This window comes from Rhinolophus sinicus, linkage group LG07 (genome assembly GCF_036562045.2).
Source record: "Rhinolophus sinicus isolate RSC01 linkage group LG07, ASM3656204v1, whole genome shotgun sequence".
NCBI lineage: Eukaryota > Metazoa > Chordata > Mammalia > Chiroptera > Rhinolophidae > Rhinolophus > Rhinolophus sinicus.
The window spans coordinates 68,180,272-68,193,272 of record NC_133757.1 but is presented as its reverse complement, the minus strand read 5'-3'; the positions used below and the strand labels follow the sequence as shown (position 1 = coordinate 68,193,272).

The window sequence follows — 13,001 nt, the reverse complement described above, 5'->3', positions numbered from 1 at the left end:
GAGTGGATGCTTCTGTGAAGTGGTCACCTGACACCTGCGTGTCCGCATGGCCGCCTCAAGGGCCCTGGGCTCATGCACCCTGCTGCACCTTTTGGGGTCATTTCCTCCCTCACACCCTCCCCAGGGAGGAAGTGAAGGGCCCCGTGTCCCCACTCCCGGACTGTCACTACCAGAGAAGACAGGCTCAAAATTAACAGCTTTATTTTAAGCAAAATACAGGCACGTATCAAGGGAAGACCCCACCATGTATCCAAACACCAGGTAGCCAAGCCCAGTGCCCCCACCCAGCCCCTGCCGGCCACCTGGCTGTCAGTGTGGCCTCCCACGGCCGGGTGATGGAAGGTCACAGGCAGGGGTCCTACAGGGGGTTCCTCTGTCCATACAGCCCCACAGTGACTCCCAAGAGCAGAGTCCCCAGCTCAGCTGGGCAAGTTGTACATAGGGGCAGACGCAGCCTCGCCCCCCATTCCTGGGACAGCCATGGGGATGGGTCAACAACGGGGTGGTACTCAGCCCCAGCTAGACAAACTCCGGCTCCCTGTCCCGGCTGCTGCCCGGCCCATGGAGCTTCACACTGGTGCACTGGCCGCTGTGGCACTGGGACAGCCCCTCCCAGTTGCCATCCTCCCCGGTGGAGGCCCCCAGTGGCTCCTCACTGCTGCTGTCCCGGGCCTCTTCCACACTGGCTGCGCTGCCCTGCATCTCCAGGAAGCTGAGGCCATGCAGGTCACCCCCAGACACCGGGGACAACACGTCTGGGGCCTCCTCCAGCTCTGAGTCAGAGTCGTTGGAGGCGATGTGGGATTCTGGTGGGTCTGTGAGGGAGACATGAGGAGAGATGGTGAGAGAAGGGGTCAACAGAGATGGAGGGAGACGGGGAGAGAGATGGAGAAAAAGAGATGAAGACGGAGAGAGAGACGGAGAGTTGGAGAGACAGAAGGAGACATGGGAAGAGAGTGAGAGGCGGAGAGAGAAGGGGAGACAGAGGAAGAGATAAGGAGAGATGGAAAGAGGGAGATGGAGAGGGAGAGGGAGGGAGAGATGCAAAGGGAGAGAGAGACAGAGAGAGGGAGGGAGATGGAGAGGCAGAGACAGGAACCCCACTGGGCACCCAAGGCAGCACCACTCACCTGGGCCCCCATCCCCAGCCTCCTCTTGCAGGGGGAAGGCAGCCCCCTCACTGGTCACCGTGTAGGGCACCTGGAGCAGCACCTCGGCTCGCTGGGTGGTCATCTGGTCCTACAGGGGTGGCAGGGAGTTCAGGGAGGAACCTGGCATCCAGCCCATCCAAGCTGTGTTTTTTGTCTCGTGAATTAGCCACATTACAAAAGACCCCAACAGTTGTCACCACCCACTGCAGCTGAGGACCTGAGGACCCTGCTTCCGCATCACGAAGGGCCCCAGGCACCAGGGGAAAGAACCTAAACCCGGAGCAGCTGCTGGGACAAGAAACAGACAATCCCTGCAGAAACTGAAACACTGGGCTTGAAATTAAAACCCAGCAGCGGGGTGAAGTGGCAGGTTGGACCCAGCCAAAGGACAGGAGCCAGGGCTGGGTGAGCTGTGGGGGCCTCGAGGCGTCTCCCCCAGATCTGAGCCCACACTTCATCAGTTCTTTGCTTAAAGGACTGCTCAGAGGCCGCCTCTGACAATGGGGGGAAGCCAGACACCTCCCAGCCCTTCCTCTGTACCTCACAGCAGGGAGACTCCAGCCTCAATAAAGTAACCATGGCCCTTTGCCCTCCCCCAAGGTGACAGCCCTAGGGTCCACCTGCAACCTCACCGGGCCGCCTGCCACTTCCTCGGGCTCCTCCTCAAAGACCAGGCTGTACTGGGTGATAAGGGTCTCCACGATGCGGGCCTGGTGGGGGTAGTCAACGAGGGACGAGAGGGACACGGTGGCCTCGGTAGGCCGAGGCCGCAGCAGCGTGGGCCCGAATACGATGCCCAGGTTCCCGGGTGTCATCTTATTGTCCTGCTCCACCTCTACGATCCTAAGGGGCAGGGGGCAGGGGGTAGGAGCCGGTGAGAACGGTCCCTGACCCCGACCCCCTGGTCCCCTGCCCGGCCCGCCCTCACCTGCGCAGGTGCCGCAGCAGGTACTGCAGTGAGGCCCGGTTCTCGGGCGGCAGGTCACGCATGAGTTCCCGCAGCCGGCCCACCGTAGCCAGGGCCGCAGCCTCGCTCTCGGTCACGTCTGGACGGCCCCGGGCCGCCGCCTTGGCCTCGGCCTCGGCCTTCAGACTGTCCTTGGCCAGCCCCACGAGCTCGTGGTAGAGGCGGAAGGAGATGAGCGGCTCGGGAAGCTACGAGGCGACAGGTCGGGGGTCAGCGGACCTTTCCCAGCCCAGTTCGATCCTGCCCTGGCCCTGCCCCCGGCCTAGCAGCCCCGCCTCTGCCGGGCACTTGTCCCGCCCCCAGCCCCCGATCATACCAGCCGCGGCCCTGGCCACGCCCCCAGCATCAGCTCCGCCTCTGCAAGGCACTGGTCCCGCCGAACCCGCACTGGCCACACCTCTGCCAAGCACAGGACTGGTCTGACCCAGCATCTGCTCCGCTCCAGCCCCATCGGGCTCACCTGACGCAGGTAGAGTTTGAGGACATTGCTGATGTCGTGAGGTGACGCCTGCGATAGCTCCACCAGCTCCTTGCCGTTCTCGAAGGCCTGGCACAGCTTCTCCACACGCGTCTTCACCCCATTCACGCGGTAGATGCCCTGTGGGGGCTCACGGTGAGCCTCCTCCCATGCTTACCTCCCTGCGTCCCCAGGGCCGACCCCCGCCGCCTTCTGGCAGTGATCACCTTGGTGCGCAGCGCCCGCCGCTCTATTTCGCTGACGCATTTCTTGATGATGAATGGCACTCCGTCATGCGTGCTGCGGGCCGCCTGGCCAAAGTCCTGGCCAAAGAGCTGCAAGCGGCCCTGAAGTTTCTTGTGGCCGCACTGAATGGCCAGGGTCTCCAGACACTTCTTATGGCAGGCCAGGCAGCACTGGGGGCCGTGCAAAGTGAGAGGACAGCTCTGGGGACCCCTCGCTCCCTGAAGCCCTCAGGAACCCCCTACACGGCGCTTCTGAAAGCACAGTCCCAACTGTCCCTCTCAGAGTCCCCCGTGTCTGCATGGGACCTTCCTGAGCAAATACTCAGGGGCCTGGCTCCCCTGGTGCCCAGCTGTCCCTGGGGCCCCCACTCACCTCCTCACACTCTGCACCCTGGAAGTATACATAGGTGTTGCACTCCCGGCACTTGGCTGGCGAGCGCAGCTTCCGGAGCCGGTGCGTACGTGCTGCCTTGGACAACCCCATGTGGCGGAAGGGCCCACTGGGCACAGCCACTGGGAGCTCAGGGGCCATGCCATTGAGATCAGCTGGGGGACAGGACAGACAGTCAGTGTCACGGAGGCAGGTCAGGACCAGGTCCACAGGCCGAGTCCAAACTCCTTCTCACCCCACTGCGGGGACCAGGGGCCCCCTCACCCTGCTCAAATGCTGAAGGCCCTGCACTGCCCTCCTGGTCCACCAGCTCCTCACTAGATGACATGGTGCCACTGGACGACATCCGTTCCAACTTCTTAAAGTCCCCTGAGCAGGAAATAGGGGTATCAGACACTCTGAGCCAGAAGAGAGCAGGCCTCCGATCGGCCAGATGCTCCACGGGCCCTGGGCTGGCACATACTCTCCATCACCCGGCGGGCCGCATGGCAAGCTCCGCCCCCAGCCAACTGTGTGGGCCCTTCACCTGAGCCAGGGCTGGGGTCCAAGCTGCCCTCGGAGTCTGACATGGAGATGGGCCATGACTTGTGCACCTGGTGTCCACGCCCACCTGCAGAAGGGGGTGTCTCCAGTGAAGGGCAGAGAAGAGCTGCCCGGAGGCCTTGTCCACCCCTCTGCCCCCACCCTTGCCAGGCACTCACCTCTGCGCTCCTTGGCAAGTGCCCCATCGCTGGGCCCACCTTCCTCCGGGGGATTGCCGGTGGCCTCTGCTCCCACAGCATCACCAATGTTGAAGCTGCCCTTCCTGGCTCGCACGACCAGGGACCTGGTGGGACCAACAGCCAGGAGGGGCTGTGAAGGGGGTCACGCTCGTGCCCATATCAGATGGGAAGCCAGCACCCCAGGTACACGCCCATGGCTGTACCAGGTGTTGGTGGAGACATGGGGCTCAAAGTCGTAGTCCACGTCAGGCTCCTCGTCGCGCTGCAGCTGGCGCACGTGGGAGGCATACTGCTGGCCCGGGTCGTACAGCTTGCTGCTCTCACACAGCATCTGGAAATGCACGGGCAGCGGGGCCGTCTGCATGTGCATCATCTGGTAGTAGGAGATGGTGGCCTGCGGGGTGAACATGTGGAGGGGTCAGGAGGCTGCGCAGGCAGCAGCCCTACCTTCCCACGTCCAGAGCATGGGGGCACCTGGCACCCACCGACTTGATGGTCTGGTCACTCTGCCGGATGACCTCCTGGATCTGCCGGAGCACCGTCACTTTGGTGTCTTCCAGCTCCTGCTTCTGTGTCTTGGCGTCTGCCACACATGTGCGGTACGTGGCCATGGCTTCCTCCGCCTGGGATAGGGCCGAGGGGTGCACAGTGAGGCCTCAGCCCGGGGTGCAAGCCCCACGCAGAAACCCAGTCAGCAGAAGGAGGGGGCTTTTCTGGCAGGACACACAGCCTGGGCAAAGGTCCAGAGGTGACTGCCACCATGGGGCTTCATCCTCTGCTGTCCCCTCCCCATGTGCCCTCACCTTGTTCTTGGCTTCTTCCTCTAGGCGCCGCCGCTTGTCCAGGGCCTTGGAGGCCGTGCCACCCGCCCCAGGCCCAGTGCCCGCCTGCTCTTCCTCCGCTTTGGCCACCAGGAGGAGAGCCTTGTCGTGGTCCTCACAGCGCTGCCCGTAGCCCTGCTTGGCCTTGCGAAGGTTGGACTCTGCCTCTTGCTGCGGGCGTGGGAGTGGGGAGACTGGTTCCAAGCTGTCCTCTAACTGGACTCAGTGTCCCCGCTTTCCCCTTCCTTCCCACCCTGACAGCCAGACATCAAGATAGGGACCTCCCACCCACATCTCGTGCTGAAATCTCATGGCCCAGTCGTCAGGCAAACAGGCCCCTGCCTAAGCACTAACAGTGGAAGAATAGAGAGTGACACCTCCAGCGAGACCCCAGGAGGAACCAGCATCTGCTGTGCCCATTTGACAAACCAGAAGCTGAGGCCCAGCTAAGATCTGAACAAGGCACAGACCATATCACCCCCTGACACCAATGCCTATCCCCGCCAGAGCGGTGGGTGATGGGCAATGTGTGCTCTCTTTCACTTCCCCTCTTGCAGGCAAGAACAGTGTAGCCGCCTAGGCAGGAAGCCAAGAACTCTCTGGATTGGCAAGTGGAGCACTTAGTCAAAACCCATGTGCCTTCCGGGGCCACACCTCACAGCCCACACTATCAGAGGCTTAAACATAAAGAAAAGAACTCATACAGGTACTAGGAGAAACCAGGGAGGGGGTAGTTTTTTAAAATAACTGCAGTGTAGAGAAGGACTTTCCATGCGAGACACAAAGTCCAGAAAGTATAAAAGACCTGCTGACAATCATGGGTTGCTACCTGGCAAAATACGCCACAGGTAAATTCAAAAGTCCAAACAATAAACTGGGGTGGGGGGTTCTGTAACACACATCAGCAGGGGCTGACTTCTCTAATATGTAAGAAGCAGGCCACAGTCCCATCCACAGGGAGCAAAGGGTATGGGCAAGAGTTCATAGACGGTGAAAACGTGGCTCTGGCTCAGGCAGATAGTTCGTACACTCACACCCCGCCCCAGCCCTCCCCTGTTGGGCACAGATCTGGAATAAATGTTTGGTCACACAGCTGAGAGATGGGCACAAGCTTGTCATAGCAGTGGAGTTTGAAACAGCAGCAGCTCAGCAAAAACTAAAATGTCCATGAGCCAGGGTTTAGTGAAATAAGCCACATGGCCTCCAGCTCGGCCCCTGTAAAGGGCTGAGAAAAGGGAGAGGATGCTTCATGTGGACTGAGATGGATCAAACCTCTGTGTGGTGAGCGTATAAGGAGCAGCACAGGGTGCTTGGCAAGCTGTCATCGAGTGTACAAGAGGTGGGGAGACGTGGATTTGATGGTACATGTCAGGGCTGGGTGGGGTTGGGGGGTGGGGGGGGGTAGGGGAATGGCCCAGAAGAAAAACAAGAGAATAACATGGAGGGTCCTAGAGCATCCACCAGACCTGAGCTTCAGTCTCCCTCCAACCCAGACTTGCTCCTCCCGGCCACAGTGGCACCCTTTCTCCCTAAGTGTGAACCCACAACAGCGGGTGCTGGGGGCCTGGGGCCTCCCATGAGCACTAGGGCTGATGGGGCTGGAGCATCTTTAAGGCAGGACCCACTCCAACCTGTGATTGCATGGCCAGCCCCACAAAGGCACAGGCCACAGCACCCTGTGCCCATGGAACAGGAAACCACTGCAGTCTGCGCCTGGGACTGCAATTGCTCAGAGGCCAGCCTGCCCACCCCCTGCCTGTCTGTCCCCACAGGTACCAGCTTCCTCTGGGCGCGGTGCCACAACTCCTTGATCTCCTTCCTACGTTTCTCGTGCTCAAGCCGCCGCAGGTTCAGGGGCTGGAACAAGGCAGGCTGTGAATGGGGGACCCCAGCACCACCCACCAGCCTGGCTTCCCGGGCACAGCCCACCTGCATGAAGGTCTGGGTCTGCAGTGTGCCCACCGCCTGCACCATGCCATAGCCAAACTCCAAGTCTTGCTCCAGGGCCAGCGAGTAGATGGACAGGAGGGGCATGTGGGGCTGTGGGGGTGGGGCTCGTGGTCAGGGGCCAGCACTTGGCCCTCCTGGAAGCCCTCCCTGGTTCCCTTAGCCGCAGAGCAAAGATAGGGAGCCCCTTCCCTTCATTCCTCCCCGGAGGGACCCCTGCCATGTGTCCCCTGACCCCACCTCCTGCATGACGCTTTGTCTGCAGTTGTGGACAATCTTCTGCAGGCCTTTGGCGAAGTCCATTTCTGCTGGGCGGATAGGGGAGGGGAGTGAGGACATGGGAGGGGCAGGAGCAGGGCTGAGGAGAGAAGGCAGGGGAGGAGGGGCAGGGCAGGATGTCTGGCCTGACCACACCCTGGGCCAGTTCTCACCTAGTGCAGTCCGTTTCTCCAGGTAGCCTATGAGGTCCTTCATGTACTTGGCCATGTTCTTGGCGTAGTTCAGGGCCGTGTCCACCCCTCCCTCACAGCGCTGCAGCAGCTTGTCCACATCCTCGGGCAGCAGGCAGCCTGCGGGGTGGCCACTCAGCCAGGGCTCAGCCCCTCCCCACCCTCAGCCCCAGTCCTCTGGCCCTCAGTCCACCGGCCAAGCACGCGCTGGCCTGCCTGTGTGCAGCTCAGGGACTCACCTGCATCACAATCCTCAGTGCTGGAAGGCGTGCCCTCTGTGCCCTGTCCGTATAGGTTCTCCATGGACTGTGCAAGGGGAGACCCAGGTGAATCCAGCCCCGTGCTGGTCACTGTCTGTTGCCCACCCTGCAGGAGACTGCCACCACCCCAAGAGGCCACCTCTGCTCACCTGGCTCGGGTCCCCGGGAGGCACTGACAGGAGCGTGCTGCTGTCCACTTCACCCATGAGGAACTCAGACACACTGCAAGGTAGCAGGGGTCAGGCCCAGGAGCACACAGGCCCACACCCCCGAGCCCCTGCCCCAAAGACCCCCACGCTCACGTGCTGCTGAAGGAGACAGCGATGGTCTCCAAGGCCTTCTCAAATTCCCGCTTGTCTGCCTCATTGTTGCATTCATAATGGAAGGCTGGGGACCGAGACAAGGAGAAAGGTGGTTACCCACTCTGGGAGGTGCCCACCCTGCAACCAACCGAAGGGGGCCCTTAGCCCAGGGGGAGCACTAGAGCAAGAGTGGCTTTCAAAACCCACTTCAAACATCCCTTCCTCTAGGAAGCCCTCCTGGGCAGAAAGCCCTTACTGCCCTGTCCTGGTCGGCTGACCTTTGACCTTGGCAATGAGGGTGCCTGCAGCAGTGAGCGTCTCCACAGTGTTCAGCAGTGGGTACTTGCAGATGACCTGGCGCATCACTCGTAGGGCCTCGCCCAGGCACTCATGGGCCAGGGGCCGGCGGGCCTCGAGGAGTTCTGCTGGGCAGAGTGGGCATGAGCAGGGAGGGAGGAGCCCGGCCCCAGGGAAAGCCTACCTACTAGTTCCTCAAAGATCTTGTCCCCAGGTGGGGAAATTGAGGCACAGGCAGGAGAGGACAGCTGCCTGAGGCTCACTGTGGGACCTCAGGTGGGGCACTGTCCCTCTCTGGGCTGATGACCAGGGCAACAAAAGTCAGACCTTGGTCTAGGCGGTTCCTTTTGCTCAGAACACTTTCCTTGTACCTTCAGAAAGGAAACTTGCTTGTCCTTCAAGTTCAGTCCTGGAGCCTCCTCCTCCATGCCGCCCACCTGGCCCCTTTCCTTCCCCAACCCCTCAGGGCTGCTCAAGGCTCCGTCCAGCTTTCCCTGCCTAACTGGGCACCTGGAGGCAGGCGCCCTGTTATTTCACTCTCTCCCGAAAGACACCCCGTGAGGCAGGCACTGATGAGGCAGCTGAGGCCAAGAGAGGGGAAGTCATTTCTCAAGGATCATGAAGCTTTTCCATCTACACTGTGAAAACGTGAGGCCGCCAGGTAGAAAGACCCTGTCTGGCTTTATCTGTGGTCAATGGGGAACCACAGAAGATGGTAGAGCAAAGGAGGGTTGAGGTCAACTCTGCATCTTAGAACTGTGGCTTCAATATGCCCTCCTCAAATGTTCTTAAAAGCAACGTGAGCCGGCAGATCAGCATGGGCAAAACACACACCATCTAGTGGGAACAAAACTGTGCAGTACATGGAAGGGGTGGGTGGCACTGAGACCCAGGAGGGCTTGGCGGCCAGCTGGAAGACAGCTTTGACACTTGTGGGCCCTCTGACTCTGTGCCTGGTAGGTGCTGCTCAAAAACATAAGTGGAACCTGAAAATAGGTGCTCTGTCTCTTTTCAATGCTAAGGACCCCCTTTGGATGGCCCGAGATTCCACCTGGGCCGCCCCAGCCTTGGAACCTGAATCTGTGGCCAACTCAAAAAAATGGAAGGGGCTGCAGGAATCCAGGGAAGCCAGCTCTGGAAAAGCTATGTTATGCACCTTCCCAGGACATTCCTTTCATGGACCCCGCCACTCACATTGGCTGGCCTCAGCCACCTGGGTCCCTATAGCACCACCCGGGAAGCTGACAGCTAGCTGGTAGGACTCTGGCAAAGCCCAGACATGCTAACTCAGCACAGCCAAGCCAAACCAAGCGTGTAGCTGCTGCTGCGTCCTGAGTGGCTGCCACAAATGCCCCAAGGACCAGGTGCTCCTGGCCAGGCTGGGGAACCCCCGCACCCAGCCCTGTCCCCTCACGTTGGGGCCCAGAGCAACAGTACACTAGGCCCTGGTTCAGTGCCCGGTGCACAGTCTCGCAGATGCACATGGCCCTGCTGTTGGGGTGCAGGGACTATGAGGGATAGTCAGGGGTCTTGGGACCAAACCAGCTCTGGCTTGTCCAGAGGTCTGGCCCCCAACAAGAGAAGCCCTGCTCCGCCCCGGAATCCTGCTTGCCCAGGCCAGGGTCCTTTGCTCCCCCTGACTCAGGCAGGGTGCAGGAGTCTGGAACCCCAGGCGGCGGGATTCAGGGTGGGGCGTGCCGAGGGCAGGCTGGGAAACTGAGGCCCAGCGCCAAAGCACAGCATGCAAGAGGTACCGGGAGACCCTGCCCTACCCGCGTGCGCCCATCCCCTCTTCAAGGCACGGTGTGCATCTCACTGTCCCCACTACAGTCACAATATTTGGAAAACACCTGGCTCCAGTCATTAACCTGGGGAGGATCGTTGCCTGTTTCACAGATAAGGCACCTGAAGCTTGGAGAGGGCGGCAGCTGGCCCAGGGTCTCACAGCTGGGCAAGCAGGGGCAGCACCAGGCCTGGAACAAACATCCTCTCTGCTCAGGCCCTTCCCCCAGCCTAGGATGCCCCAGGTGCAGAGAAGGGCATCCCCTCCCCATCCAGACACCCTCCCCAGACACCCCTTAGGACTCAGCCCCACCCAGGCCTGGCCTCCAAGGAAGTACCAGGAAAGGAACCGAGATTAGAGTTTCCCCAGGAAACAGCTTTGGCCTCAGCTCTGGGACCAGATAACCCTGGAGGCTCCCACCCCCACCCAGCAGGGCTGGTCTCTGCACAGAGCCCCTAGTTAGTGCCCTGAAGGAACAGAGGCTGCAGACTGAGGTTGGATCTGGCTCTGGCCCCTCCCTAGCTGGTCAGGGCCCCACTGCAGGCCTCAGTTTCCCCGTCTGTAAAACTGGCACCTGGGGGGAGTGGGTTAGAGTATTTGGCCAGTATCCCCTGGTACTGCGATTTCTAGGAGAGTGGGCAGTGCACGAGATGCTGTGCCTGCCCACCAGGGTTGCCAGGGACAAACAGGAAACAGATGAAAATAACTCAGCAGGAAGCCAGGCTGTCAGTCAAGTGGAGGAGAAAACGGAACTGCCATCCCACAGGCTGCTCACGGCTGTAGCTCACAAGCCGTCCTGTCCCTTGTCCCTTCTGACTCTCCCCATCCAGACCTCAGCTTGCCTCCAGTCCACCTTGGCCCAACACACAGATCTGACTTTGTCCTACTTCTGCTCTAACATCTCCTGTGACTCCCCACTTCCCTCAGGGTAACGTTACCCAGGGTCCTTCTGCCTGACGTCCTCCATGCCGTCAACCTCAGACAGTTCATACACCACTGACACCAAATCTTGTTCCCCCCAATGCAACTTCATCTCATGCATCTGAGCCTGCGTACATGACATTTCCTCTGCCTCAATGCCTTTCTCTCCTAGTTGCCACCGCACTGCCATACATCCCTCAGAGCCTGAGTGACGGTGGCTTCTTCCATGAAGCCCTCCCTGCAACCCCCTTCTGAGCCTCCCCAAGTCCGTCCCTCCACCCTGCCTTGACCCCCCAGCCTTGACCCCCCAGGGTTTGGGACATGTGCATTTGGCTCTGCCTTCCACCCAGGCCTCCGTGTCCCTGCCGGCTCTCACCATCATGCAAAACACATTCCTTCAGCTTCTCCAGGCCCTCAGCAAAGCGGGCCACGTCCGCCAGGAGGTGGGAGATGTCCTCCACAGCGTCCGCACAGGGCCCCTCGATGGGCGGCTCAGCGGGGCTGGCTGCTGTCAGTGGGCTGCGGTGGCCCCGGCCTAGTGTCCAGGAACTGGTGCCTGACAGCGGGAAGCCAGCAGCGCTGGCATGGCGGCTCAGGCTGGTGGGCCTCTTGAGTGTGCCTGTGGCCTTGGCATTGCAGGCCACGCTCAGTGGCTCCAGGCTGGGTCCGAGGTACACGGCATCAGACCCATCTTTCCTGGGCAGCTCCTGGTGGGGGGGGAGGTATAGCAGGTGCTCTGGCCCAGACACTACCTCAGTTTCCCCAGAAGTGAAGTGAAGCTCTGGAGGGTCTTCAGCCTCACCCCATAGGGGTCAAAAGCCAGAGGTCAGAGGGCTGAGATTTGGGGCCGTGCCCCCCCCACACCTGTTACCCAACATCCTCTTCCCCAGAACTTTCACAAACAACGGTCTCTGCCCAAACCACAGCCAGGGGCGGGGCCTGCGGGGGCGCGGGCACCCCACTTCCTGGTGGGGGGAGGGAGGGCCAGAGGAGGGTCTCAGCTCTGTAGCCCCCCTCAGGCTGCTGCAGACACACCTACTCCCTAGTAAAGCTACCTCTGTTGATTCCTATACCCTAAGAGTCCCGGAGACTCCTCAGTCCCATGGACACCCCCAAACTGTGCAGACCCCCTGGGCCCTGGAGGCCCTACACCCATGGATCCTGTTAGAGGTTCTGCTGCTCTCTAAACCATCTGCCCCAATGGCTGTGCCATATCTCTCACGTCTAATGGTGCCAGAGCCCCCAAACTGCCTGAGACCCCATCCTACAGAGCCCCTGACTCAATACCCCCCCACCCTGGCACTGTACACCCAGTTCCTGGGCCTTACAGTGGGCCCTGGACAGGACAAGGGTGGCACTGGCCATCCCAAAGGGCTCCTACCATGAGCTGAACACCAGAGTCCCCACCGGTCCTGCCTGGCCCTTGCAGCCCTGCCTGGTGGGGACTGTAGGGGGCTTGAGCCCCCCACCACTGGACCAGCATGTTGCTGCCAGGCCTTTGCCCTGCTGCCCAAGCAGAGGGTGCGTCCCCGCCCGCTCCAAAGAGGCTCACTCACCCCAGAGGGCTGCGGGCTGGGGCTTCCCGCCCGGTTCTTTTTCGAGATGGAAGGGGTTTTCATGAGTTCGCGCTTCTTCCTGGAGAACATGGTGGGGCCGGCCCAGAAGCCCAGGCGGGTGGGCTGGGGGTGGGCAGGCCAGTGGGTCTCAGCGCAGCAGCTCCTGGAGCTGACCACCTTAGGACCACATTGTGACCAGCCACCCTTTCCCCAGCTGTCAGGCCCACGTGACAAGCCCGGCCCTCATTGGCGGGCCCTCCCCCCACAGGAAAAGGCCTCCGGAGGTGGTGACGCAGACACCCCCCCCATCATCCCGGCCTCAGCCTGCCCCTCCGCAGAGTGGGCTTGAAGGTGGGGTCCCAGGCACCACCCCCAGCTCAGGCCCCACCTCCAGCTTCCACTTTCCCAAGCTCTGCACACATTGGACTGGGCACTGGCACTTGGCACTGGTGCCCCTGCAAACACAGGGTAAGCACACAGTGGTTAACTGCACAGGTTTTGACCCTCACTTAGACACACAGACACAACCAGGAGTACAGACAGGGGCACAGTGACATGAGAGCATGATTACACTCAGGAGCAGAGACACTGACACACACAGACACAGGGACACTGACGCACACACAGGGACACTGACACACACAGACACAGACACACTGACACACACACACAGACACTGACACACACACACACACACACAGGGACACTGACCCCTGAGGATACTGACACACA

The 13,001-nt window shown here is 60.8% G+C and overlaps 1 protein-coding gene across 8 annotated transcripts; it reads right to left on the bottom strand.

Moving 5' to 3' along the window:
• Positions 1-184: 184 nt before the first annotated feature.
• Positions 185-12,497, bottom strand: ARHGAP45 (Rho GTPase activating protein 45). 8 transcript variants are annotated; one of them, XM_019744266.2, is made up of 23 exons: positions 12,270-12,492; positions 11,090-11,420; positions 7,991-8,134; positions 7,713-7,797; positions 7,560-7,632; positions 7,390-7,456; positions 7,133-7,270; positions 6,942-7,006; positions 6,684-6,794; positions 6,531-6,611; positions 4,737-4,925; positions 4,419-4,556; positions 4,137-4,327; positions 3,913-4,037; positions 3,738-3,821; positions 3,476-3,580; positions 3,194-3,366; positions 2,803-2,991; positions 2,579-2,716; positions 2,080-2,306; positions 1,784-1,994; positions 1,131-1,239; positions 185-815 (listed from the first exon to the last, which is right to left on the bottom strand). In XM_019744266.2, the coding sequence occupies exons 1-23, from the start codon at positions 12,357-12,359 to the stop codon at positions 520-522; spliced, it is 3,360 nt and encodes a 1,119-aa protein (XP_019599825.2). In that variant the 5' UTR covers positions 12,360-12,492; the 3' UTR covers positions 185-519. The 8 variants fall into 8 exon arrangements, 7 of the variants coding, with proteins under 7 accessions (XP_019599825.2, XP_019599821.2, XP_074193491.1 ...); XM_019744263.2 differs by having other exon boundaries at positions 379-815; positions 1,772-1,994; positions 6,942-7,009; positions 12,270-12,493; XM_019744264.2 differs by having other exon boundaries at positions 379-815; positions 1,772-1,994; positions 12,270-12,493.
• Between the last annotated feature and the right edge of the window lie 504 nt (positions 12,498-13,001).